This window comes from Hyperoodon ampullatus, assembly GCF_949752795.1.
Source record: "Hyperoodon ampullatus genome assembly, chromosome: 1".
NCBI classification, from domain to species: Eukaryota; Metazoa; Chordata; class Mammalia; order Artiodactyla; family Ziphiidae; genus Hyperoodon; species Hyperoodon ampullatus.
The window spans coordinates 6,908,921-6,936,414 of record NC_136914.1 but is presented as its reverse complement, the minus strand read 5'-3'; the positions used below and the strand labels follow the sequence as shown (position 1 = coordinate 6,936,414).

Here is a 27,494-nt window from a genome sequence, read left to right as displayed (position 1 = left end):
GTGGGATCTTCCCGGACCAGGGATCAAACCAGTGTCCCCTGTGTTGGCAGGCGGATTCTTAACCACTGCGCCACCAGGGAAGTCCCTAATCAAATTCTTAAAATGACTTCTCAGGAAAATAAGACTGTGTTCTTGCTGTTATTTCTATATGCAGGATGGTAAATAAATCAGGAGAGAAACTGGAGAGGACGCAGATTTTCAGCAAGGCAGACGTGACTTGCCCAGAGTAGAACATGAGAACGAAATGCCTCTGTGTCAGACTGTTCCTGTTATCAGATGTGTTAGCAAAACATCCACACACAGATTAAAGGTTACTAAAGAGAGACCTCAGGTTCCACTTGAAAACAGATTATAAGGTTAATGTGTAACAACACACCTAAAAATAAAAAGCACTTTTTTTTCACTTCAGTAGGAACAGCATCTCTTTAACTCTTTCTTGAGGTATTATTACCTGAATAACCTCTATGGTTTTCAGAGCTATTACTTATGGAGTGCCTACCATGCCCAAAGTTAAATTTCCTCTTGCTAGTTCTCATAATGCCTTGTGCAGAATCATTCTCATGTTCATGACAAGAAAATAATTTAGGTATATGATGTAGCCATGGACCGAAACCCAGGTTTTTTACTTCAAAACTCATGCCTTTTCCTCTCTCCATGCTGCTGGCTCAATCATTTATAGCTCTTTCCTCCAGAGTATCTCTTTACAGCTATAAAGAGATATTTGGAACCTCAGATGTTTTGCTATTACATTCACTCATTTGTTTATTTTTTGCTCACCATTATGCAGTAAGAAGTTGTGTTTTTCAAATTCCACTGCTGCTTCCACTGCATGAAACTGAGTCCTCTAAATGAAGAGTACTGTGTCCTCAATATAGCTTAAAATTTCAAGAAAATAGGCCATCTTAAAAACACATTTTACTTCACATCATTTTTGCACAATTAGATTAAATGCACAGGAATGTATATCCAAAGAAGTTGAAATAAGGACAATCTTGTTGGCATGATACTGTGATTAATTCTGCAACATTACTTCATAGAAATACTCTTTGCTACATGGTTTTATTCATTTAATAATCTTACCTCATTTTGAGTAAAAAAAAAATGTAAAAATACCTTGGTATTCCCAAGATTACCTTGGGAAAGAGATGAAATTTGTATAATGCTTCTAGAAAGTAAAAGTAAACGCAAAATTCACTCGTAACAGTGGGCTAATATGAAGGCAGTAGGATTTTTTTTTTTTTTTTTTTGCGGTACACGGGCCTCTCACTGCTGTGGTCTCTCCCGTTGCAGAGCACAGGCTCTGGATGCGCAGGCTCAGCGGCCATGGCTCACGGGCCTAGCTGCTCCGCAGCATGTGGGATCTTCCCGAACCGGGGCACGAGCCCGTGTCCCCTGCATCGGCAGGCGGACTCTCAACCACTGCACCACCAGGGAAGCCCTAGTAGGAGATTTTTGAGATAGGAAATATCCCTGTATTAAAGCAAACATCAGACCTGAAAAACTGACAGTCATCAGTCTCTACTTCTGTGGACATGTCATCGATTTATAAACATCATCTCATTTGCAGGAACAGCATAAACTCCACTTTTAAATAAATAAACACAACAACAAAATGGTCATAGAGATCCAATTCCAAAGACCTTGGGTTAAAATCCATGAAAACGACAGTTCTAAAATATTTCCAAAGACATTCTTCAATAAAAAGAAAAAAGAATGAAAGAAACATTTCAATAGTTTTGTCATTTTCTTAAGCTAGCAAACCAATTTTATTCATAGCTACAACTTCAGCTGGTCCTCTCTTAGGACGTATTACACTAAACTGCAATCATATGATCATTCGGAAATAGTTTTAAAATATTAAATTAAAATAATCTAATGTCTCTAAACCTGATTCACCTGGAATAAAAGTGAATAATCAAAGAATTAGAAAATACTTTTTTCCCTGGTTTTTGAGAGAATTCAGGGTTGGAATTTATTCCGCATAATAGGAGTGAGAATTAGAAAAAGGCCCATTAAAATCAGAGTGGGAAGGGCATTCACAATTTAAATGATTTGTATGCTAGTTGCCTGCTTTTGACTTAGTAGCTAAACAATCTGAACAACTTGTGTATCTACAGGACCCATAGGCTCTTGCCATTATTATATGTTAACAGTGTTGCCCTATTTCACATTATGAGAATAGTCCACTGAACCTATTGGCCAATGGCTGTCAGAAGGAACACTCCTGTTTCAGTTTTCAAGTACTGGCTTACCAAAACACTACTAAAAATGTATTTGAAAGTCTTAGTTATTCAGTTTTCTGGGGGTCCATATTGGAGGTAGCTGACTTAGGAAATTATTGCCCCAAACTAAATACATTCCTAGAATCATATTCATGTTCTACTCTGATAGAAATAGACATTTGATAAGCCCAAACCACAACACATTCCAGGTTATGGGCACCATAGGACTCAGGAGCTCTGAGCATTAGCCTGAACACCTACAGGGACACCTCATGCTGTGGCCGTCTACAAGGAGAATGCAAGCTAACTTCAACTTAAAGAATCTCTGCAAGAATTGAAAGCAGGCTCTTGAAGAGATATTTATACACTCATGTTCATCATAGCACTATTAAAAATATCCAGAAGGTGGAAGCAATCCAATGTTCATTGATAGATGAACGATAAAGTGTGGCATATACCTACGATGGAATATTATTTAGCCTTAAAAAGGAAGGATATTCTAACACATGCTACAACATGGATGAACCTTGATGACGTTACGCAAAGTGAAATAAGGCAGTCACAGAAAGACAAATACTGTATGAGTCCATTTATCTGAGATACCTAGAGTCATCAAATTCATAAAGACAGGAAGTAGAATGGTTGTTACCAGGGGTTGGGAGTTGAAGGGAATGGGCACTTGTTTACATAATAATGTGAATGTATTTAACATTATTGCACTCTACAGTTAAAAATGGTTAAGATGATAAATTGTATGCTATAAGTATTTTATTGCAATTAAAAATTTTTAAATCAAAAAAACAGAAAATATTTCCAAATTATATGACAAATAAAGGGTTAATGTCCAAAATATATAAACAGCTCATATAACTCAATACCAAAAAAACAAACAACTCAATTAAAAAATGGGCAGAAGACCTGAATCGACATTTTTCCAAAGGAGGCCATCATGGCTATAAAGGTACATGAAAAGATGCTCAACGTTGTTAATCATCAGAGAAATGCAAATTAAAACCACAATGTGCTATCACCTCACAGCTGTCAGAATGGCTATCATCAAAAAGACCACAAATAGGGCTTCCCTGGTGGCGCAGTGGTTGAGAGTCCGCCTGCCAATGCAGGGGACACAGGTTCGTGCCCCAGTCCAGGAAGATCCCACATGCCGCGGAACAGCTAGGCCCGTGAGCCATGGCCGCTGAGCCTGCGCGTCTGGAGCCTGTGCTCCACAACGGGAGAGGCCACAACAGTGAGAGACCCGCGTACCGCAAAAAAAAAAAAAAAAAAGACCACAAATAACAAATGTTGGTGAGGATATGGAGAAATGGGAACCCTGGTACACTGTTGGTGGTAATGTAAATTGGTGCAACCACTGTGGAAAAAAGTATGGAGGTTTCTCAAAAAAGCTAAAACTAGAACTACCACATGACCTGGCAATTCCACCCCAGGGTATATATCTGAAGAAAATGAAAACACTAATTTGAAAAGATACATGAACCCCAATGCTCACAGAAGCACTATTTACAATAGTCAAGATATGGAAGCAACCTAAGTGTTCATCAACAGAAGAATGGATAAAGAAGATGTGATACACACACACACACACACACACACACACACACACACACACATAGACACACAATGGAATACTACTCAGCCATAAAAAAGAATGAAGTTTTGACATTTGCAACAACATGGATGGACTTGGAGGGTATTATGCTTAGTGAAATACATCAGAGAAAGACAAAATACTATATGATATCACTTATATGTGGAATCTAAAAAATAAAACACACTAGTGAATATAACAAAAAAGAAACAGACTCACAGACATAGGGAACAAACTAGTGGTTCCCAGTGGGGAGAGGGAAGGGGAGAGGGGCAATATAGGGGTAGGGGAGTAATAGGAACAAACCACTATGTATAAAATTGGTAAAAGATACAAGAATGTATTGTACAACAGGGAATATAGCCAATATTTTATAATAATTATAAATGGAGTATAACCTTTAAAAATTGTGAATCACTGTGCTGTATGCCTGAAACTTATAGGACATTGTAATCAATTATACCTCAGTAAGAAAGGAATCTTTGCAACCCATAATCCTACCTGCTATACTTTGATAGAGATTAGAAACTAAGATTTGTGTTTAATTATGTAACTTCTCTTTGGGTTTAGGCTTTTCATTCATTCTTCTTCTTTTATAATATATAAATTATCTTCTTCCTCCTCTGTTTTTACTACTTGCCTTTTGCCTTTTTTGTGTTTTGATGCATTTTTAGTCTTACTGTGTCAGTGTTTTTATTGCAAGCTGTACTAAATGCTTTTTGAAAGCAGGAAGAGTGAAAATTATTTAATAAACCATAGTTTTAAACATCAGTCAGAAACAGCTCCTTAAAGGCCTGTCTTCTGTAGTTTTGGTATCCTAAGGGGGAAGGGAAAATAGAACTACCTTTATCATTCCTTTCTCTTTCCAAGAACTCACATTTAATAGATGAAATCCTTTCACACTGGCTGATTTCATAAATGCCAAAGCACAAGAGGTTCCTAACCCTTCTACCTATGGGAGCCTATGGAAGGTACAGTGACATTTAAAAACTTAAGCTCCTTTAGCAATACTGCACCAAACTGTACCTTTGTCACCCAAACACCTTTTAGGTGTGTAAGACATCACTTTACTTAGTAAGGAACTAGAAAAATAAACCTTTGAAATATTTCACTTTCTCCCTTGAATCCAAGGGCTATCCTATTGCTTAATCAAATAACAGGCAACTCTCATCACCTGGAAAGTCTGGGTCCTTCTTCTGGATACTAAGGCGCATATCTTTCTATGACTGATTCTTACACAGTGCATAGGTCCAAAGTTACATGAGTGCTAAATAAATACCTGATAGCTATAGAGAACAGGGAAATCCAACAAATTTCACAGACTTTGCTCTTCAAATATAGATATAAACAAAGAGAATCAGTGCTCATTCAGGGCTGAACTCCTTGAAATCTCTGGAATGTCAAGAAGAAGCCTCTTAATAAACCTGTTTGCTAACATGTTATTACTTCCATCAATTGCCCCAGGTGTAGGTGTGGTGTGTGTGTGTGTGTGTTAGTTATACAATGCTGGAATGCGTGCAGCATCAGTGTCAATCTCACAACAGAGAATTAAATAATTTGAGTGGTGTGGTGCACACAGATAATCACAGCAGATCTGCAGGACCAGACCTTACATATGATACTGCAAGCTACATTTTTATGTATGAATAAATCTAACATCTTGTTACATGGTCAGTGTAACAGATGGTCCCTGTCTGAAGCTTGTTATTTTCCTAAAAACAGCATGCAGAAACAGTCCTTTTTTTTCAAATCTTAATTAGAATAAAAATGACCTCAATTTGAGCATTCAAATTATGCCAGTTTATGGTTTTTATTTTTTATTTTTCATAGTCTTACTAGATTTTTCCTGAACGGACAAACAAGATATATCTGTAGGAGGACCATTTTGCTAGTTGCAGTTTAGATGTCTGTTCATTTTTGTAGTATTTACATCATTTATTAACAGGCAGAGCAGAACTCAGCTGCTTAAGAATCACTGCAGAATGTTGTTTGTGGTTTGCTTTACTGGACAGATGAGCCAGAGGGAGTGGTATCCCAATGATCTTCATAACATTCATGTATTCTCTATTAATTTTACATCGGCAAGTCCAGTAATAGTTAAAAGCTAGTTCAGTGTTTTGTTTGTTACCTTAATTGATGTTCCAGAAGGGATATGTTTCAGAGAACTGCCGTGGACTTAAGCATCACAATTTCTGCTGACTTTAATGGATGTTACACAGACCAAAAGAATATGTGACAATTGAAAAATCTAGAAGCAGCCTGGTTAAACAGCAACCATAATTTACCACGGATGGTCCTAGAAATCTAGAAATTTTTTATCTTCACCATACATTTTATCTATAGTTTTTGATAAAACAGTCCTTTGTACCTTACTTTTTTAAATACTCATAGAGTCAGCACAGTTTCTTTTGGGTACAGGACACATGTTTTTGGTAGAGTAAAGAAACATGCAGCCATAACCCACTGTAAAAAGTTCAGATTTTAGAGCAAGTTAAATTGGGGGTATCTGTGATAAATCACATGACAAAAATGTTTTGGCTTGACCAAAGGTTTAATCTTTGTATTCACTGCACTGTGAATTTCCACAGGCCAGTTAAGATATAATGCATTTTAAAAAGTCCTACTAAATAGCAGAGGAAACTATAACCAATCTCTTGGGATAAGCCATACTGGAAAAGGATATAAAAAAGAATGTATATATGTATAACTGAGTCACTTTGCTGTACAGCAGAAATTAACACAACATTGTAACTCAACTATACTTCAATAAAATATAAAAATAAATGATAAAAAGTGATTTCTAAGCAACTTTTCATGACACTACCCAATGTGTCATGGGGGACACACCTGTTTCTGAGATGTGTGACTAAATACCTCACACTAGAATAAAGTAAGGAACCCAGCCAACTGCAGAATGTTTACCAGAATAATGGCTCACCGTCTATTATCTATACCATGAGTGGGAGCCTTTTGCATGTGCAAACAGGTGAACACTACTGGTACTGCATGCCTACTGACAGCAGCCACTCTAGCAGGGGAACAGAGCCTGGCCTGATTATTCCCTGGACATGTTAAGACCTAGTGAACCAAATGTTTTGATTCTTGGCTTTGGTAAGGAAGCTTATATATGTCCTTGACAAAGGAACAGGCTCTAGTTCTTGACTGGATAAACTGACTTACTTACTCCAAGTAAAAACTAGGAAGTCAAACCTCGCTGAAAATAGTATTCTAGGATTTGAATCCAAGCAGCTTGGTCTCAGAGCCTGGACTCAACTGTTATATTCAGGTTAAAACACCCAACAGCATGCTCGGAACCTTATGAGACTTAATCTGTGCTAACCATATTTACCAGGGGGGAAACAGGGGAGGGATAAACTGGGAGACTGGGATTGACATATACACACTACTATGTATAAAATAGATAGCTAATAAGGGCCTACTGTATAGCACAGGGAACTCTACTCAATACTCTGTAATGACCTACATGGGAAAAGAATCTAAAAAAGAGTGAAGATATATGATTCACTTTGCTGTAAAGCAGAAACTAACACCACAACATTGTAAGTCAACTATACTCCAACAAAAATTTTTTTTAAAAAGTCATCACTAGAATCTCTCTACACACAGAAAGGATACAAAAGAACAATATTCTCTTGTGAAAAATTTTTTTAAATTATCAAGCCTTATTTTCGTAGGGTGTAGACTTTAATAGCAAATTTCTGTAAATTTAACAGTATGCAGACTGCAGATGGCTCAACAGAAGACAGAAAACCTACCGTGAGCTACTGCTTCAAACAGAGGCATTTTGGGTATATATCAATACTTAAAGACATTGCTCAATTTCAATAAATTAATGAATTTATTAATGAATTAATGAACTAAATGACCATAGTTTCCTTGTTAAAAGGGGTCATAAAAAGGTCAAATTCCTACTTGATAACTACTGAATTTCAAGAATATGAACAAAGTAAATTGCTGAATTTAGAAGTGTGGCTAGACTATTGTTTGGGTAAAGGGTGATAGCAAATCACCTTTTCCTACTATGATAAAAGCTTTGTATTCAACTGCAAGCTGTGGAGTCGTTTTCTTCCTGAGGCAAAAGTCACATTCTTCTAGCAACCAGAACCTGCCATAGGTTATAAAGAAGGACACTCTGATGAAGCCTGGATGTGCAGCTGTGCTTCCAAGGCAACAGCTGAGCAGCTCACTCACGCAGAGGTGGCCTTAGCAGTGTGTGTGTGCTAGGATGGGGATGCAGATGTGGAAGGTGGGAAGCAACTGGATCACAGATGCCTTCTTCTACCTTGAGAGTCTTGCTTTGGGAGAAGAAAACAGCTAAACCTCCAGCAACTGTTATTATAGACCCTCTTCAATTCATTAATCAAACGGGGACCTAGAAAACATTTTCAGGTGCCATAATTGTGGGTGAAACGTAGTTTCTGCTGTTTGACTCATTGTAAAAGCTGATAAATCCATCTACCTAAATTTATTTATTTATAAATTAACTTATTTTAAAATTGAAGTATAGTGGATTTACAGTGTTATTTTCAGGTGTACAGCAAAGTGATTCAGTTATACATATACATGTATCTATTCTTTTTCAGATTCTTTTCCCATATAGGTTATTACAGAATACTGACTAGAGTTCCCTGTGCTGTACAGTAGAGGTCCTTGTTGATTATCATTTTTACATATAGTAGTGTGTACTGTTGCTCCCAAATTCCTAATTTATCCCTCCTCCCTCACCTTTCCCCACCTTTCCCGTTTGGTAACCATTAATTTGCTTTCTATGTCTGTCTCTTTCTGTTTCGTAAATAAGTTCATTTGTATCATTTTTTCAGATTCCACAGACAAGCGATATCATATGGTATTTGTCTTTCTCTGTCTGGCTGACTTCACTTAGTATGATCATCTCTAGGTCCATCCATGTTGCTGCAAATGGCATCATTTATCTGCCTAAATAAAAAACTAAAGATGATGTTCGACTCGATTAATTTATCAGAGATTAGCCACGTGCCCTTTCTTATTACCGATTCCGAACATCTGTCACAAAGCAGATGTTGTTCAGGACACTGTGAACACCTACATCATTCATGATGGGGTGGGCTCAGTATCACCCCCCCAGGCCACCACACCAGTAGCATAAATGTCAACACCGGGACACACTACACATGCACACGGAATGACATGAACACAATGCTTATTCAAAGGGTAGCCTCAACAGTTCTCTTTTTTTTTAATCTGCTTGTAGAAAACTGCTAGTCAAGCCTGCTGATGAGCACAGCTGACATTTTCTAACCTTCTCTTCTACTCAGAAATTCTGTGAACTTCTGAACTTCCTCTAATCGGAACGAAGTGGCCATGGAGTCTCTCTTTAAGGACAAGCAAACGATTCTTTGGGTTTCTGTGTTCATTGCCTAGAAGCAAAGAGAGTTAAGGCTCACATTTCACGAGTGTTAGTTCCCTGGGGTCTCTGGAGCAGGCAGGACCCTGGTCCCCAGCCGGGCACCGGCTCTGGCACCTTTAAGAGAGAGGTGGGTGCCACAAAAGCCCCCTCACTTGTGTGCTCAACACCAAGAACTGGGGGTGCAGTTGCAGGTGTGGGCAGCCAGCTGGAGTCAATGTTCTCTGCCACAAGGACAGAGACCAGCAGTCGGGAAAAATAGAAAATACAATAAAAATTAGAAAAGTGAAGTCATCCCTTCAAGTAACATCTGGAACAGGAATTTCAATGATTTCAAGAGCAAAACTGGTGGAGCCTGTGAGAAACAGTTTTCCATGTAGGGTGACCACCCCAAAGAAAAGAGCACCAGGGTCACAGTAAAGTAAAGAAGCAAGTTCGTGTCGTCAGTTTCCTTCCCCCGGAAAAGCGTAGAAAAGCCTTAATGCACTTAATTTCAGTGTAAGACATTCGGAGGTAATGCTTTTATTCAATAAATGCGATATTTGGTGATAAGGTCTCAGTCTACATGAGAGACAGTGATGGGAGAAAAGAGGAAGTCGGGGGGGAGAAAGCCAGAAAATGGGGAGGAAGGGGAAGGGCCAAGCAGAAGTGGAGGGATGGGATGGGATGGGATGAGATGGGATGGGATGAGATGGGATGAGATGGGATGAGATGGGATGAGATGGGATGAGATGGGATGGGATGAGATGGGATGGGATGGGATGGGATGAGATGAGATGGGATGAGATGGGATGGGATGGGATGGGATGGGATGGGATGGGATGGGACGGGACGGGACGGGACGGGACGGGACGGGACGGGACGGGACGGGATGGGATGAGATGGGATGGGATGGGATGGGATGGGATGAGATGAGATGAGATGGGATGGGATGGGATGAGATGGGATGGGATGAGATGGGATGGGATGAGATGGGATGGGATGGGATGGGATGAGATGGGATGGGATGAGATGGGATGGGATGGGATGAAATGGGATGGGATGGGATGAGATGGGATGGGATGGCATGGGATGGGATGAGATGGGATGGGATGAGATGGGATGGGATGGGATGGGATGAGATGGTATGGTATGGGATGGGATGGGATGGGATGGGATGGGATGAGATGAGATGAGATGGCATGGGGTGGGATGGGATGGGATGAGATGGGATGAGATGGGATGGGATGAGATGGGATGGGATGGGATGGGATGGGATGGGATGGGATGTGACGGGAGAGAGATGAAAAGGATGGTCATAGGGGGAAGGAGGAGAGGGAAGGCAGAAACCGCCAGAAGGAAAGGCAGAAAGAAAGAGCCCCCTCCACTCTGGAGGGTGAGCCTGCAGTGCTTCAGGTCCTGTGGTTCCATCACTTCAACTCTGCACTCAGAGACTGATCACCTTTCCTGCTTTGGATGGTTTCTCATGTCTGGACTGCACACACCACCTCTGTACTCTGTCCGGCCTGATTCTAACCCTCCTTTAGAGGCTGGCACAGCCTTCAAAGCTAGATGGTTCTGCCAGCAGCTTTCCTTGAGGAGTTGTTTTGTCCTTACACTCCTGGAGCACCCATCTTAGGAAAAACTCCTCTGTCATTTATTATTCCCACTTCATCTCTCAAAATGCTATTCATGTGTCTCCGTCTTTTTTCCCCCAAAACAAGTAACTTTTTGTTGAAGTAGAGTTGATTTACAACGTTTTATTAGCTTCAGGTGTACAGCAAAGTGATTCAGTTATACATACATATCTATTCTTTTTCAGGTTCTTTTCCACTATAGGTTATTACCAGATATTGAATATAGTTCCCTGTGCTATACAGTAGGACACTGTTGATCTATTTTATATATAGTAGTGTGTATCTGTTAATCCCAAACTCTTAATTTATCCCTCTCCCCTTTCTCCTTTGATAACCATAAGTTTGTTTTCTATATCTGTGAGTCTATTTTTGTTTTGTAAATAAGTTCATTTGTATTCATTTTTTCATATTCCACGTATAAGTGACATCATATGATATTTGTCTTTCTCTGTCTGACTGACTTCACTTAGTATGATAATCTCTAGGTCCATCCATGTTGCTGCAAATGACATGATTTCATTCTTTTTTATGGCTTAGTTCCACATCTTCTTTATCCATTCATCTGTCAATGGACATTTAGGTTGTTTCCACGTCTTGGCTATTGTAATAGTGCTGCTATGAACATAGAGGTGCATGTATCTTTTCAAATCATGTTTTTGTCTGGACATATGCCCAGGAGTGGGATTGCAGGATCATATGGTAGCTCTAGTTTTAGTTTTCTTTTAAGGTAAATTATTTTTAATTTTATTAATTGTTACCAATTGATACATTGTTTTGAAAAATAGAGAGAAATTGGCACTTAGCAAATAGCTCAAACATAAGTCAAGAAAATATTAGACCGAGATAGATTTGAACTCTGACTTTTAAAAAGGTCTTCCAAAACTGTTTATCTCCTTTTACTTATTTCAAACAATCAACATTAAGTATTTCATTGAGCATCTATTAGTATGCCTGGCATAATGCTAAATACTTTAAGAAAAAATATAAGAAGCATATCACATTGTCCTTGTCTTTAGTAGTTTATAATCTAGCTATTTGTGATTATAAAGACACATTTAAAAAATTCTGGGACCTAACACCTTTAAGTAAAATCATCTTTGAAAGTAATCACTCTGGAAGGTTTATGATTATTTCAAAATATCCTAAAACATTTTGGCATCTTCTCCTTTGGGATTGCCTTTGGAGTCATTATACAAATCATTTAAGAAAGGCAGACTCATTACTTTAATTTTTTTTTTTTTTTTTGCGGTACATGGGCCTCTCACTGTTGTGGCCTCTCCCGTTGCGGAGCACAGGCTCCGGACGTGCAGGCTCAGTGGCCATGGCTCACGGGCCCAGCCGCTCCACGGCATGTGGGATCTTCCCAGACCAGGGCTCGAACCTGTGTCCCCTGCATCAGCAGGCGGACTCTCAACCACTGTGCCACCAGGAAAGCCCCAGACTCATTACTTTAATTTTAGTTTAGAATGCTGCTCTATCCTCCTTCTGTACCTAGTTTAGACACCTGAATTAATCACTGGGTTTGTTGCTCACCAACTTCTGGTTATTCTAAAATCTCAAATTCACTCTAAAGACAAGTTTCACTATTCTTGATGCCCTACAAAAGCACGTCCTGCAGCATTACCGGACAGTAAGTACCTAGAGGACGAGAAGCCTTTCTCATCAGCTTGGCATCTCCCCCCAGCATCCTGCTCCGAGCTTAAGCACAGCAGGAATGCAATCCGCATCCTATGTTGAACTGACAGCACATTAGCTGTTCAGCAGCTGGAGACATCAGGGTGGGCTGTGGATAGAGGCAAGGAAGGGTTCCAGATGGGGCTTGAGGGGGATTTCTTTCCATTCTGCTATTTCAGTGTTTTCTTTCATTACTCCTTAGGCATCTGGCTTTGACACTGAAGGACAGAAAGGCTGCCCGAAGTCGGCAGCAGATTCTCCCAACACTCTCATCTAGCCCTGGCTCTAATCCAGGGTTTGGTGTGTGTGCTGAGACCACTTCCCCAGCTGCCATGTTTGTCAGAAGCCAGAGGCAAAAATCCCCCCTCCGGGGCCAGCTGCTCTGCAATCACCCTGATGTGGTAGGGCTCAAATCCACAGCACCCGCCTTATGTACCTGACCCCCAGCTTGTAGGCCTCTCTGGCATATTTCTGAATATCCCATCTGGTTGCAGCTCTGGGCTCCAGTGCGAAGGGATATTCGAGGAGATCCACAAACACTCTTTTGCCTCAGTTGGACATGTGGAACCCCAGGGACTGCACCATCAAGTGTGCTTTCAGCCCTGTAGCCCGTAGGCCTTCCTTCATGAGTCTCATTGTCTTCAGGCTGGTCCAGGGCCCAAATCGGCAGTTCACGCCAACGACTGAAGCCCCTGCCTTCACCAGCTTCCAGCACATTCTCCAGGTGTTACACCATGCATGTCTCTCTCTGGGCCTATGCACACAGTGGCTGCCACGGGTTTTCTGGATTCTTTTAAGACTTCCACAGCCCACACAGCTTCTTCAGCGTGTTCAAAGTACTCTGCAATCCAGAAGTCCACATTTTTCCTGGCAAAAACCTCTAGCTGTAGTCGAAAAAGTTTTTGAATTCCAGCTTCATCCTTGTGGTGTTTGTACAACGATGTCTGGCAGATCCCCTCTGCGACCAAAGCATCACCTCTGTCGGCTGCTTCTCTGGTAAGGTCACAGGCAGCGGCATTTACAGCTTCCCACTGGCTTTCCATATTGTCCTCACTGGCAGAAAAGGTGAAAGTCCACGTGACATTCCATCCCGCTCTCAAGAATTCCACGTGAAGCTGACGAACTGCATTTGAATGTTCTACTACGGCTTCTGGAGTCCAGAGCCCGGCCTTCATGTAGCCCCTCTTCTCCAGAGTTATGTGAAAGCTGCCGTCTCCAAGCACACCCTCCCCGCTATCCAGAGGCTCTAAAATGCCCTTCTTGGCTCCGGGGCCATCGCGCTGCGGCTGTTGTGGGCGCTGGGTGGTGGGGAGCACACGGGGCCAGGAGCCCGCCCCTCCTATTTTTAGTTTTTTCAGGAACTTCTATTCTGTTCTCTAGGGTGGCTGCCCTGATTTATATCCCCACCAACAGTGTAGGAGGGCTCCCTATTCTCCACATGTGTCTACATCTCAATTCACCAACCACACGACAGAATTCTGGAGAACGGAAACTGTGACTGTCACTGTGGTTCCCTTACAATGGCCACCACAGAGCCTTGCACACTGCAGACATTCTCAATACTTCCTCCCGACTAGCGAAACACCAGTCGTTCATTTTTTCGGCTAAATGATAAGAGTAAAGAGATTTACTTTTCACCTTAGGGGAAGTGACCGGGATAGTCTTTGTAATATTGTTCTCCTCCTTTTTCTTTTCTTTTGGCTGCACCTCACGGCTTGTGGGATCTTAGTTCCATGACCAGGGATTGAACCTGCGTCCCCTGCAGTGGGAGAGTGGAGTCCTCACCACTGGACCACAAGGGCAGTCCCTCCCCCTCCTTCTTAATCGACCTCACGCTAACCACAAGTTCTCACAGCTATAAGTTATGTGACTGGTAAAGCAGAACTACAGAATCATAAACTGTAAGAGGCTGGAAGGGACCTCTGAGACCCTTCCTTCTCCACTACTTTGTAGACAAGAGGAGACATGTGATGCAATGAAAACAGCAGGAGCTTTCAGGGAAGACCTGGGCTCACATGTGAGGTTCACCTCTCCACTGCTATGTGATCATGGATAATCCACTGAACTGCTGTCTGCCTGAGGCAGCTGCATCATTTATAAAACAGTGATCATCGTACCTGTCTTAAAATATGATTGTCTGTAAATGAGTGGTTCATATAAAAGCATCAAGTAGAGCTAATGGCACATGGCAGGCCCCATAAGTATCCGGCTACTAGACGGAGAGCCCTTTAAGCACAGAGACAATGTTCTACTGAGCTTTGATTCTCCGGTGTGGGAAGTGTAGATAATTAAATGAGGAAACAGAGATCTGGACCTTGAGTGAAGCTTCCTGAAAGCCAAGCAGAATCAGAGTCTGTGTTGGGTTTTAAACATCACCTAGACCAGTGGTTCTCCAAACGTGGTCTGAGGATGTGGGGGTGTCCCCAGGACCCTTTCCAGGATTCCGAGAGGTTCTTTCTCCAACTAAACATCTGCGTGAGGCTGAATCCTTTTCCTACACTTTGGCCAAACAACCAGTCACAACTGGCTGGATGTAAGAAGCAGATAAGAGAGTGCAACTGTCTTCATTTAAGTCAGATTGAAGGAATTGCAAAAAAGGCAAAACAATGCCACTCTTCTAATTTTCTTTTGTTTTGAAAAAAAAGTTAGTTTCCATAAAATGTTTATGCTATTATGTTTTTGTCTTGCTATTTATATAATATGTAATAGGTTAATTTTATTTTAAAATGAATCAATAAATCAATATTTTTAAAAATTTGTTTTAATTTCTGATATGAGTAAATACCAATAGCCATAACTTACATAAACGAAAGCTCTTTGGGATCCTTGATGATTTTAAGAGCATAAAGGGGGTCCTGAGAACAAAAAGTTTGTGAACTTCTGATCTCATCCAATTCCCTCATTCTGCAGAAGGGAGACAAGGGTCTAGTGAAGTTAACTCATTCACTTGACAACACTGAGGGACTTATCAGCAAGGTTAGGGACTGAGCCCCTGGTCTTCAACAATGGAGCTTGTAAATATTGTTGTGATATCAGAGAGGAAGGAAACAGATTTGGAGGACTAAGTCACACTCTGAACCAAATTTCCAGTTTTTCTAAGAATATTTTATTTTCCATTTGTGTTCTTTATACATTGGGCGTATTCTCACCCATTTTAGAGAGTAACTCTTATGAGAGATGATACATATTTGGTCAGTAAAGTTTCCAAATACATACAGTCTCTGAAACCACCCAATGAAACCAATATTAGCGCCAAAGGTCCACTATGCCTAACTGCCTGAAAAATCAAGTTCCATGGTCAAGGTATAAGCCTTGATGTAGTTGAAAAATTCTGAGTTTTGGACTGAGAGACACTGGGGCTCAAAACTTTGAGCCTCTGTCACCTCATCTTTGAAAGAGGGGTAATAAATTCCCACATCACAGAGCTGTGAAGATGAAATAGGATAATGTGTGGGAGATGGCGTACAGCATAATGCCTTTCACCAGCTTTCAGCATCAGCCCATAATCCTTCAAATAACCCCTGTAAACTACTTGATTATTAATTACTTTTACACTCTAGTATCCATGTAAATGGAGTGTTATGGACTGAATGTTCGTCTCCCCCCACCTCCGTATGTTGATGCTCTAACCCCCAATGTGATGGTATCAGTAGGTGGGGTTTTGGGGAGGCATTTAGGGTCATGAGGGTGGAGCCCCCATGACAGGATTAGTGCCCTTCCAAGAAGCAGGAGAGACACTAGAGCTGACTCTCTCCACCATGTGAGGCCAGTGAGAAGGCAGCCTTCTCTCTGCAAGCCAGGGAAAAAGCCTTCAGCAGAACCTGACCATGCTGGCATCCTGATCTTGGGCTTCTAGCCTCTAGCACTATGAGAAATAAGGGTCTGCTGTTTAAACCACCCCATCTATGGGGTTTTGTTACAGCAGCCTGAGGTGCCTAAGACAGAGAGGGACACCATGCCTGTAGCAGAACGGGAGTTAGGAGTTTATAAACTACTCATTCCATTGATTCTATTGAGGCAGTGTCTATTTCAAGGTGGATGGGCACAGAAGATGGGTCCAGCTAGACAAAGCTTGCAACACCCATCACTGTGTACGTTGACTGGGGCGACATTCCTGCTACAGTGCTAATGACCCAGATACACAGATGAGTTTTAAATAAGGAGGTGGAGGGTCTCCACATATGACCTTCTTTTTTTGGTTTCTCTCCCTTCTCCACTTGTTTCTTTCAGAAAAGTATCAATCTCAGAGCTCAAGAGAAATTAAATAACCACTTCAGAGCCTGCCCAAAACACAACCTTATTAAATTAGCTTAGGGTTTCATCGGTGGAAGTGAGGGATATAAAACCAAAATCATCTCTCATGTGTGATACAATAAAAATGGATAACCATGTGACCTAGTTTGGGTTCTAGAAGTATCTAAAGACACAAGTTCAGAAAATACTTTATATATCAAGACACAGCAGGTGTGTTCTTCTCCTTCAATCCAGAGGGGCACTGTCAAAGCTATCATCTCTGGAGCTTCCCTGGTGGTGCAGTGGTTAAGAATCCGCCTGCCAGTGCAGAGGACACGGGTTTGAGCCCTGGTCCGGGAAGATCCCACATGCCACGGAGCAACTAAGCCCATGCGCCACAACTACTGAGCCTGCACTCTACAGCCCACAAGCCACAACTACTGAGCCTGCGAGTCACAGCTACTGAAGCCCGCGTGCCTAGAGCCTGTGCTCCGCAACAAGAGAAGCCACTGCAATGAGAAGCCCACACACCGCAATGAAGAGTAGCCCCTGCTCGCCGCAACTAGAGAAAGCCCATGCACAGCAACGAAGACCCAATACAGCCAAAAAAAAAAAAAAAAAAAAAAAGCTACCATCTTTGTGTCTTATGACCTGTGTCAAGGGGGGAAGCCTGGAGCCCTGCTTAGTGTGTTAGTTGGTTAATCCATTCCTTACCACCTGCCCCATCTTGCAATATAATCACTGCATCAAAACTAATGTTTCTCTATCAGGTTTTCAATAAAGAAATATACTCCAGTGAGTTTACTTTGTATTGAAGAGTAGTTTTACCTGAAGAGACCAAAGTCCTTGAGCACATTAACTGAACTAAAGAACAACATGCTAATATTAGCCACGCTAAGCCTTTTAAACATAACATATGATCTTAAACTGGTTTTGACTTTTACTCGAAATGAAAAATAGCTCCCTCTAGTTAGCCAGAGTAAAGCTGAGACATATTTCTTGCATCACCCCTACTCTGTGATTCCAATATAGTTATAAATAGCTTAAACAGTTCATTCCATTTGCAGTCTCCTATTTGTTTTGCTTTAATTACATACTATACTGGCAATTACCCAACTTCATTAACTAATTAGGAAATTTCTCAAGTACACTACAAGAAATGTCACGCAAGAAATATTAACCTACAGCAGTGCTCTTGAAGTCAACCTTGAAAGGGAAATCCTTTTCATCAAGTTTACATGCCAAGCCCTAAAAGCACTGTAAGGTCAACCCACATCAAAAATCTTGTTTCTGACCCTTGTACTGGAAAGAAGACTCATTACCAACCCCCAAAATCATCACTGAGTGCCAATTATGTAGAAAGCATTTTGCAAGACATTAAGGAAAAATTTTTAAATACTTCCTGAATTCTAGGAGTTTACAGTATATCTGGAGTAAAAATGTATGTGTAAAAATACACACACACACACACACACACACAGTAAAACATAGAAAGTACCAAAGGACTGATAGAGAAAAAATTGACACAGATAAAAACAGTTTTGGCGGAACAAGTCACTATTGACTTTGATGGTAAGAGAAGTGATTGGAGAGGAAGCATCCTTTGGGTTGGGCTTGGGGGAGGGGAAAGGAAAATGTTAGGAGCAAAGGCACAGCAGTGGAAAGACAGGACAAAGGGAAGAGGAAGGTTAATTTGGTTGGCAGAGTTTTTGTGGGGAAATAATGCTGAAAATAGCATTTTAACATTAATTAGCTCTATTTTCTATACAGTAGTGTGTATATGTCAATCCCAATCTCCTAATTTATCCCTCCCCTTTCTCTCCCTGTTAAGCATAACTAATTAGAACCTACTGTATACCACAGGGAACTCTACTCAGTACTCTGTAATGGCCTATATGGGAAAAGAACCTAAGAAAGAGTGGACATATGTATATGTAGAACTGATTCACTTTGCTGTACCCCTGAAACTAACACAACATTGTAAATCAACTAGACTCCAGTAAAAATTTTAAAGAAACAGAAAAAAATAAAATTAATTAGTTCATCAAGTACTTACTAATGCCAGACAGTATCCTAGGTGCTGGCCATGCAAAGGTGTACCACACAGGCCAGCTTCCTCCCCTCCCTGAGCCTACATTATGGGGTCAGGGGACCTGCTACAGAGAAAATAAACATGTGATATGATGGGAGGGATTGGGTAAGGTGGTCAGGGAGGGTATAGACCCTAGGTCTGGTGGTCGGGCAAAATCTGTCCGAATAGGAATACTCTGAGCTGAGACAAGGTGAGAATGCATCATCCTCCTTCACAGAGCGAACAGCAAGTGTGAAGGGCCTGAGTCAGGAATGACCTTAGATCCTTCAAAGCACCAAAAGGTCATCAGTGGGGCTAACCAAGGGCGCTAGCAAATCCTCTGAGAGAATTCCTTCAAACCGCCCCTTACTATTTTCAATGCCACTTTTTTGTGGTCCTATATGAGGATGATGGTATATCACCTGAGTCATATTCTCTGGGGATACGGCAGGTGGGATTTCTTCATGATGCTGCCTTCACTTTTCCCATGACACCCCCTACCTGCCACTAGAGCGGGAGCCCCATGTTTTGTTCACCGTTGAATTCCTGGTGCCTAGAACAGTGCTTGGTGTATTTAAGTTGCTCAAGAAATATCTGTCGAATGAACACACTGAGTGAACATCACTTATCTCCTCCTCCCCAGAGTGGTCCAAAATGAGAGGCGTGGATGGGGAAAAACAAGACAGGACAAGAAGTGAGTGAGAACATCTACCTGCGATTCTAGCTTTAAATTAAGACTGCTCTCCTTAGCGTACTCATTTTTCTCAGGGAAGGGAGGTCCCTGGCCCTTGCACGCTCCTCTCAGGAACTTCTCTTTTTTTAATTGGAGTGGAGTTGATTTACAATGGTGTGTTAGTTTCTGCTGTACAGCAAAGGGATTCAGTTATACATATATTTCTATTTTTTTCATATTCTTTTCCATTACAGTTTCATATTCTTATCCATTATGGGATATTGAATATAATTCCCTGTGACGAACTTTTCTTGATGTGAGCAGCTTGCCCATTCCTTCAAGAACTTCCCTCCCCGGGCTTCCCTGGTGGCGCAGTGGTTGAGAGTCTGCCTGCCGATGCAGGGGACACGGGTTCGTGCCCTGGTCTGGGAAGATCCCACATGCCGCGGAGCAGCTGGGCCCGTGAGCCATGGCCGCTGGGCCTGTGCGTCCGGAGCCTGTGCTCCGCAATGGGAGAGGCCACAGCAGTGAGAGGCCTGCGTACCGCAAAAAAAAAAAAAAAAGGTAAAAAAAAAAAGAACTTCCCTCCCCTCCCCTCCTCTGCTGACATATCTGGAAGTAACTTTTAACTCCAAACTCTACTTCTCACCATCATGCTAGGTCGATAAAGGGGAAGAAATATTGTTGAAAAAAGAAGAAAAAGGGGGACTTCCCTGGTGGTCCAGTGGTAAAGAATCCACCTTTCAAAGCAGGGGACACGGGTTTGATCTCTGGTTGGGGAACTAAGATCCCACATGCCGTGGGGCAACTAAGCCCGCACGCCTCAACTAGAGAGCCTGCGTGCCACAACTAAGACCCGACGCAGCCAAAAATAAAAATAAAAAAACCCAAGATAATTGTTAGAGAAAAAAAGAAGAAGAAAAAGAAACGCCTCCTGTTTTGGGACTGTACCTACATTTTCTCTGCCCTCATGTATAACTAATTATTTCTTGTTTGTCACTTACGAAACCTCCTCAGACCCCACTGCACCCTCTCCTGCAGTTCCCTCTGCCTGGCCTCCTTCGGGTGGCAAGATGTCCTTTATACCTAGTTTTGTGCAAAAGAAAGATAGTTCCATTCTGCGATGCTCCTGTCCCCTGCAGACAAGGAATGACCGTTCTCTATTTGTGACACTGTTTTTCTTTATTCAGGAGTCTCAAACTCAACCATCTACAGGGGCCGGGCATGGATGACGAAGGGCACAAGGGCAGGGGCTGTGGGAAGTGTGATGAGACAGGCAGCTCGTGCACCGTCTAAAGGGGGGGCTCTCAGTCCTGCCCAGCAAGCCAAGTGTTCAGCCCCTTCTGCTAAACACCTTGGTCCTCCAGCTGCTGGTACAGGGCCTGGGGTGTTGGAGGGTCCAGTGGAGACAGAAAGAGGACTTCTTTTCTTTTCTAGTTTTACTCCCTTAAATTGACCCAGAAGTAAACAACAAAGCAAAACAATGGAAATCTCAGAAGCCTGCTGATTTTTCAGTGGCAGGAAAAGAGGTGTAGGGGTATGTGTGTATGTGTGTGTGAGAGAGACAGACAGACACATAAAAAAGAGAGAGGAGAGGAGGAAGGAAAGAGAGGGGGCGGGAGGTGGGTGGAAGGAAGTGAGACAGTAGGGAGGGGAGAGGGAAAGGGAGGCGGTCAGAGACTAGAAACACAGCAACTACACAGTTCAGTGTCCCCGTGAGCGGAGGGAAGTAAGAAATCCTATCTGAAAGCAGCAGCAAGGGAACAGAGGAGGGAAAGAGAGGCTGGGGACAGATGAGGGAAAGCAGATGGAGCCAGTGCAGGGGATGCTGAACCAGGCTCATCCCACCCTCTGGCTCTCTCATCAGCACCTCTGCCCCTTGTCCTAACCCTGCTGGAGACAAGGGTCCAGGCACAGAAGTCATCTCCTGTGGCTCAGAAATATCAACCAGCCCCCTCGTAAGGCGAGGGCGGGGCGTGCCAACCCCTGGGTCCCTGTGGGGACACTCTGATCCCTGCCTGAGCAAAAGGGACATGGCCTGGAACACACAGCACAAGTGAGCCAAGACTACTGGAACTTTAGGACCTTAGGTGCAGAGGGACCTTAAGGAGACTGTCCTGTTGGCAGACTGGCCTTGGGGAGAGCCACTCACTAAGGACGGCTGGGCTATGGCAGCACAGTGATCCCCAGTGGGGACACAACAGGGACATCGCTCCACGGAAACATGGCCTGAAATGACTGATAACTAAGTCCTATGGTTTTCTACTGGTGCTGCCAGCACTGAGCAAAGAGGGCAGTGTGGGCTGAGCTCACCTCCCCTCACTAATGAGCTGGGCAAACACTGCCCTCTCAGGAGTCGCACTCAGCACTCACCCAAGGGACTCAGAAAGTGGCACTATGACTTCAACTTTCTCTGCCACCAACAGTCTCTGAACCGAAATAATCAAAGGTTCAGAACTGCAAAGACAGTGAAAGATCATCGAAAATACATTTTTTTATTGGGCTCTGACTTGGAACAATATAAACATGCTTTTAAATATACTTTTAATTCTATATTACTCAGCCATTAAAAAGAATGAAATAATGCCATTTGCAGCAACATGGATGGACCTAGAAATGATCATACTAAGTGAAGTAAGTCGGACAGAGAAAGACAAATACCATATGATATCATTTATATGTGAAATCTAAAATACAACACAAATGAACCTTTCTACGAGGCAGAAACAGACTCACAGACATAGAGAACAGACTGGTGGTTGCCAAGGGGGAGGGAAGGATTGGGAGTTTGGGATTAGCAGACGCAAACTATTATACATAGGATGGATAAACCACAAGGTCCTACTGTAGAGCACAGGGCACTATATTCAATATCCTGTGATAAACTATAATGGAAAAGAATTTGAAAAAGAATATATATATAATGCATAACTGAGTCACTGCTGTACAGCAGAGATTAACACAACATTGTTAATCAACTATACTTCAATAAAATTAATAATATATATATGCTTTTAATTCTAAAACATTGGCTGACACTTAAAAGAGCATAATACTGAACCTTCATTACAGAAATTTAAAAAAAATTTGAAGAAATTTCATTTCAGGCTTAAATGGGAGTTTGAATACGTGTATTGAAATTGATAAGACGTTTGAATACTTGCAGTGATCTGGAGCCATATATGATAAGCTGTTTCAAGGTGAAATTGAATAATGAATCATTTAATACATATTTGAAAAGTTTTAAGTTTATAATAAGAAAAGTTCTATTCTAATTTAAAGTATTAACTCATATCTTCACCCCAACGTTTAATAAAAAAAACTTAGAAAGAATGTTTTCCTTAATTATTCTCTACTTCGCATCTTTCCTCCAACTCTAGTGAAGCTGGTACACAGGATAAGATCTGAAGGATAAGATTTTTGGGAACTTTCAGATCCATTTCACAGCTGAAGGCAAACACACCTGATCAACTATTCAAGTTTTCTTCACCATTTTAAATATAGCAATGTCTCTGTTGGTGAAAACGCTTCCCCGCATCACACTTCTTGATCATAAGCTTCACCCTCATAACTAGCGATGATAACCTAGAAAATCCCTTCTAGACTGATTAATAGGTTGTGTGGTTCATTTGCTCAATAATTCATTTATTCACCAAATATTTATGGAGTACCTGCTATGCCCTGGACACAATGCCACGGGCTGGAAATTAAAAAATGATTAAGACAGAGTCTGTGATTTCAAGGAGGAGGTGCCAGTCAAACAAGGGAAGGATACAGATGCTTAAAAAGATCTGCCAATGCCGGTGAGAGGGGGTCCGAGACAGTTGGGGGTGGGTGGGAAAACAAGGGAGGGTCCTACCAATGCATTCTATCCTCAGCTGAACAGCATGCATTACTCCCTTGCACAAAATGCCAGCCAGTTTCCTTCCCTTTGGCAAAGGGTCTGAGGTACAGGCACCAGCTGAGGGACATAGGGGGACAGGTTCAGAAGACACACTCTTATAAGAGTTTACCATCCAGAATACATAAAGAACTCCTACAACTCAGGAACAAAAGACAAACAACCTAATTAAAAATGGGCAAAGGACTTGAATGGACATTTCTCCAAAGAAGATATACAAATGGCCAAAAAGTCTATGAAAAGATGCACAACACCAGTAGTCATTAGGGAAGTGTACATCACAACCACACTGACAGTACTTCACACCTACTATGAGGAAAGTCAGGCAGAGAAAGACAAATACTGTATGATATCACTTATATGTGGAATCTAAAAGAGCCAAGCTTGAGAAAACAGAGAATAGAATGGTGGCTGCCGGGGGATGGGGGAAGAGGAGGGATGTTGCTTCAGGGGACAAAGTTGCAACCAGTAGACAAGTAAGTCCTGGAGATCTAATGCACTGTACAGTGACTATAGACAGCAATACCATATTATAATAAACAAACTGGCCAAAAGACAAGATCTTAGTTATTCCCACCCAGAAAAAGAAATGAGAATTATGTAATGCGACAGAGGTGCTAACTACTGCTGCAACGGCAATCATATTACATATAAATGTGTCAAATAACATGTTGTATACCTTAAATTTACAGTGTTATATGACAAATATATTTCAAGAAGAACAAACCAAAAAACCCCCCAATACTGCATACCCACTAGTATAGCTATTAAAAAAAGCAAAAAACAAAACCAAAAGCCCAGAAAATGAGTGTTAGCAAGGATGTGGTGATATTGGAACTCTTGCTGCTCTTTTTAATTTGTACACTGAGGGTGGGAATGTAAAATTGTGCAACTGCTGAGGAAAACAGTTCAGTGGTTCCTCAAAAGTTACATGTAGAATAACCATATGCCCCAGCAATTCCACTGCTAGGTGTATACCCAAAAGCAATGAAATCAGGACTCAAACAGACACTCATATGCAAATGTTTATAGCAGCGTTAACCGTGATAGCCAAAGGCAGGCACGACCCATGTATCCGTGAAGGGATCAACAAAATGTGATCAATTCTCTTTATTTGGTAAAAATAAGTACGGTACTTATATTCTCTAAAGTTGTAGTAGACACTGATCATAACATTTTCATCAGTTGATCTACACATAATCTTGTTTTATGTGTGTTTCTGTTTAAAGACACCTTATTAACATATATTCTTGATTCATTAACTTTGAACTCACAGCCAACAGCACTGTCACTCATGCCTGAAAGAAGCTTATGTAACACCTGTATTTTTTCCCTAAGGCACATCAAAGCCTTCTTGCACTTAGGAACACTAGACAACACTCTGGCACTCTGCTTGTGGGTCATTTTAAACAGTGAAATCACCAGCAAAAAGCACAACAATGCAAAAAACATGGCACTAAATAGACCATGGAAAAGACACTTGTTTACACTATGAGAGCTGAAACAAGAAGGCAGAGTCTCAGCTGAAATGTACATGCTGTGTACCTCAAATTTACGGCCTGTGCTGCAAATACTGACTTTCGGGTTACAAATAAATGTGCCAGAAGGTCAATGCACGACTACAGACTCTGCAAACAACGAGGTCAATTCTATACATACGTACAATGGAATATTCTTCAGCCATGAAATGAAATTCTGATACATGCTACAATAAAGATGAACCTTGAAAACATTATGCTAAGTGAAATAAGTCAGACAAAAAATGGACACATATTATATGGTTCCATTTATATGAAATATCTAGAATAGGCAAATTCATAGACCAGAGGTTATCAGGGCTTTGGGGGAGAGGAGGATGTCGAGTTACTGCTTAACTGGTCCAGAGTTTCTGTTTGGGATGATGAAGAAAGTACTGGAGATGGACAGTGATGATGGTGGCGCAACAATGTCAGTGCAATTAATGCTACTGATTGTGCACTAAAAATGGTTAAAGTGGAAAATTTTATATTATATGTATTTTATTACAAAGAATCAACAGATTCACTGAATAAGGTTAAATGAATCTTCTATTAAAACAAAATCTAAAGGAGACACCCTGGATGGCACCAACAGAGATTCGTATTTACCCACATGTCCTCTTAAAACAAAGAACCTCCTTACTATGCTTTCCTTTTTTTTTTTTTTTTTTTTTTGGCCACACTGAGCAGCTTGCAGGATCTCTCAGTTCCCTGACCAGGGGTCGAACCCAGGCCCCCGGCATTGGAAGTGCAGAGTCCTAACCGCTGGATGTACCGCCAGGGAATCCAAATATGTTTTCCTTTTGGTTTATAGACCATTTTTAAAAACAGTCTTACTATTTAATAATATCAGCTGATTACTCAGGAAAACAAGTAAATTAAAATGTGCCTGTCAGTTGTTTGGCCTCACTTCATGCTTCTGAAGCATGAAGAAAATTTATGCACTAGTAGAATTATTTGTTCTGACTAATTGCCCAAAGAACGGTCACCCCAAGAACCAACAACTGATGCTCCTAGTTTATCTTGGACTAAAACTGCCTCCGAGGTCCACTGTATTTGGGTGAAGTGATACTCTCAGGGCAACTACCACTGGTACAATTTAGGTATTTTGGCACTACATGTCCACTTTGAATCTTTCATGTACCTTTTCTCTCTTTTATCACCAATTTATTTTTCATCTGCTTCCTTCCCTATTGAAAAACCCCTATTTTCATATCTTGAGAGACAGCCATCTGTTAGATTATGGCCGTGGTTACTATCATCATTCAAATGTTCCTTTTTAATTTATCTATTTCTTGACCCAACAATTACAAAGAAGCATGGCTGGATATAAACATGCACGAAATGTGCTAATGTAGAATGCAAACAATATTAAAATGTAAACTTCACATAGGGAGGAATTCACGGCCAAAGAAAAATCTAGTACTATTCTTTCAATCTTTTTAAAATGCATCATAAACCTAAAAATGTTTCACTACAGAATAACAGTTTGGCTTCTCTTATGATCACAAAGAAGGGTAATTATGATTGTCATGAAAACACACTGAGCAGATGTATACTATTAACAAAAGAATCATTATATGACTGTGCTCAAAAACTGGCACTTTATACATTCACATTTCCTAGAAATCAGACAGTCTTCCCAACTGGAGTAGATACCAAAAGAGATTGTTTTCTATTAATTGTGGCTTTGTACCAATCAAGTTTTGGGAGCCAATTGGATCATCATTCTTTGGGACAATTCCCACATACTATCATGTGAGATGTCTATACACTGATCTATATATACTCAGACATGTGCATTATAATTTTGTAAAAAACTAATTTTTAAGTTCTCAAATGATAGCTTTTTAACTCTTAAAAAATGTATCAGTGGATTCTTTCACAAAGGTACATCTGTTTAGAAATCATAAAAAAGCATAGCAAATAACTCTTCGGTTTATTTTATGAAGGCTAATTAATAGGTACTTACTCATTAAAGACTAGGTCTGGTGCGAAATAGAGAAATTGGCTGTTTGTATGTTTGTATGATCTCCAGCTCAAGGCAAATGATGACAGACACATCCAAGAATACTGGATGAGGGTAATTTGGTCCTCAAGAGGCAGGTTTTTAAATCCTGAAGAAGAGAACAATTCATCACAGAAATACACTTAGCATTTAAGTACATTCCAGGAAGAAGCTTCGTAAGTCAACCCCAAACTGCCCCCTTACTCTCACTGACTCAAATCAATTCCACAGTTATTTACGGAGCACCTATCATGGACCTGGTCCTGTTCAACATTTCATGCTAAATTCACCTTAAATTGTCAATGAGGGTAAACTGCCAGGGCAAAAAAAACTAAGATGTTCTGGGAGTTTCATTGTGGACGGTGGTCTACAACCCTTAGTTAGACTGAAAGAATTTGTATTCACCTGGACCACTTGCTTCACCCTACTCACAATGAATAACTTCAAAATAAAAGATAATTTAATGACATCAACTCTTGCCTATCTGCAATACTGGTGGAAGATTTTACTTTACATGAGTTTGCAGTGATTGAAAAAGTCTTATTCCTTGCTTCCCCTAGGCTGGGATA

The 27,494-nt window shown here is 41.1% G+C and overlaps 1 protein-coding gene and 1 pseudogene across 3 annotated transcripts in view; both read right to left on the bottom strand.

Annotated features, from left to right (window-relative positions):
- NR3C2 (nuclear receptor subfamily 3 group C member 2) overlaps nt 1–27,494 on the bottom strand; it is a gene marked incomplete at both ends in the record, with an annotated part of 365,792 nt that overhangs the window by 42,205 nt on the left and 296,093 nt on the right. For both annotated transcript variants that reach the window (XM_079706387.1, XM_079706388.1), the window contains one exon: nt 26,890–27,034. In XM_079706387.1, the coding sequence (XP_079562513.1) occupies nt 26,890–27,034 (145 nt within the window). The remainder of the gene's footprint in view (nt 1–26,889; nt 27,035–27,494) is intronic.
- Nucleotides 12,721–14,118, bottom strand: LOC307067549 (S-methylmethionine--homocysteine S-methyltransferase BHMT2-like; annotated as a pseudogene). Its single transcript has 2 exons — nt 14,042–14,118; nt 12,721–13,912 (listed from the first exon to the last, which is right to left on the bottom strand). The product of its transcript is annotated as an S-methylmethionine--homocysteine S-methyltransferase BHMT2-like (transcript).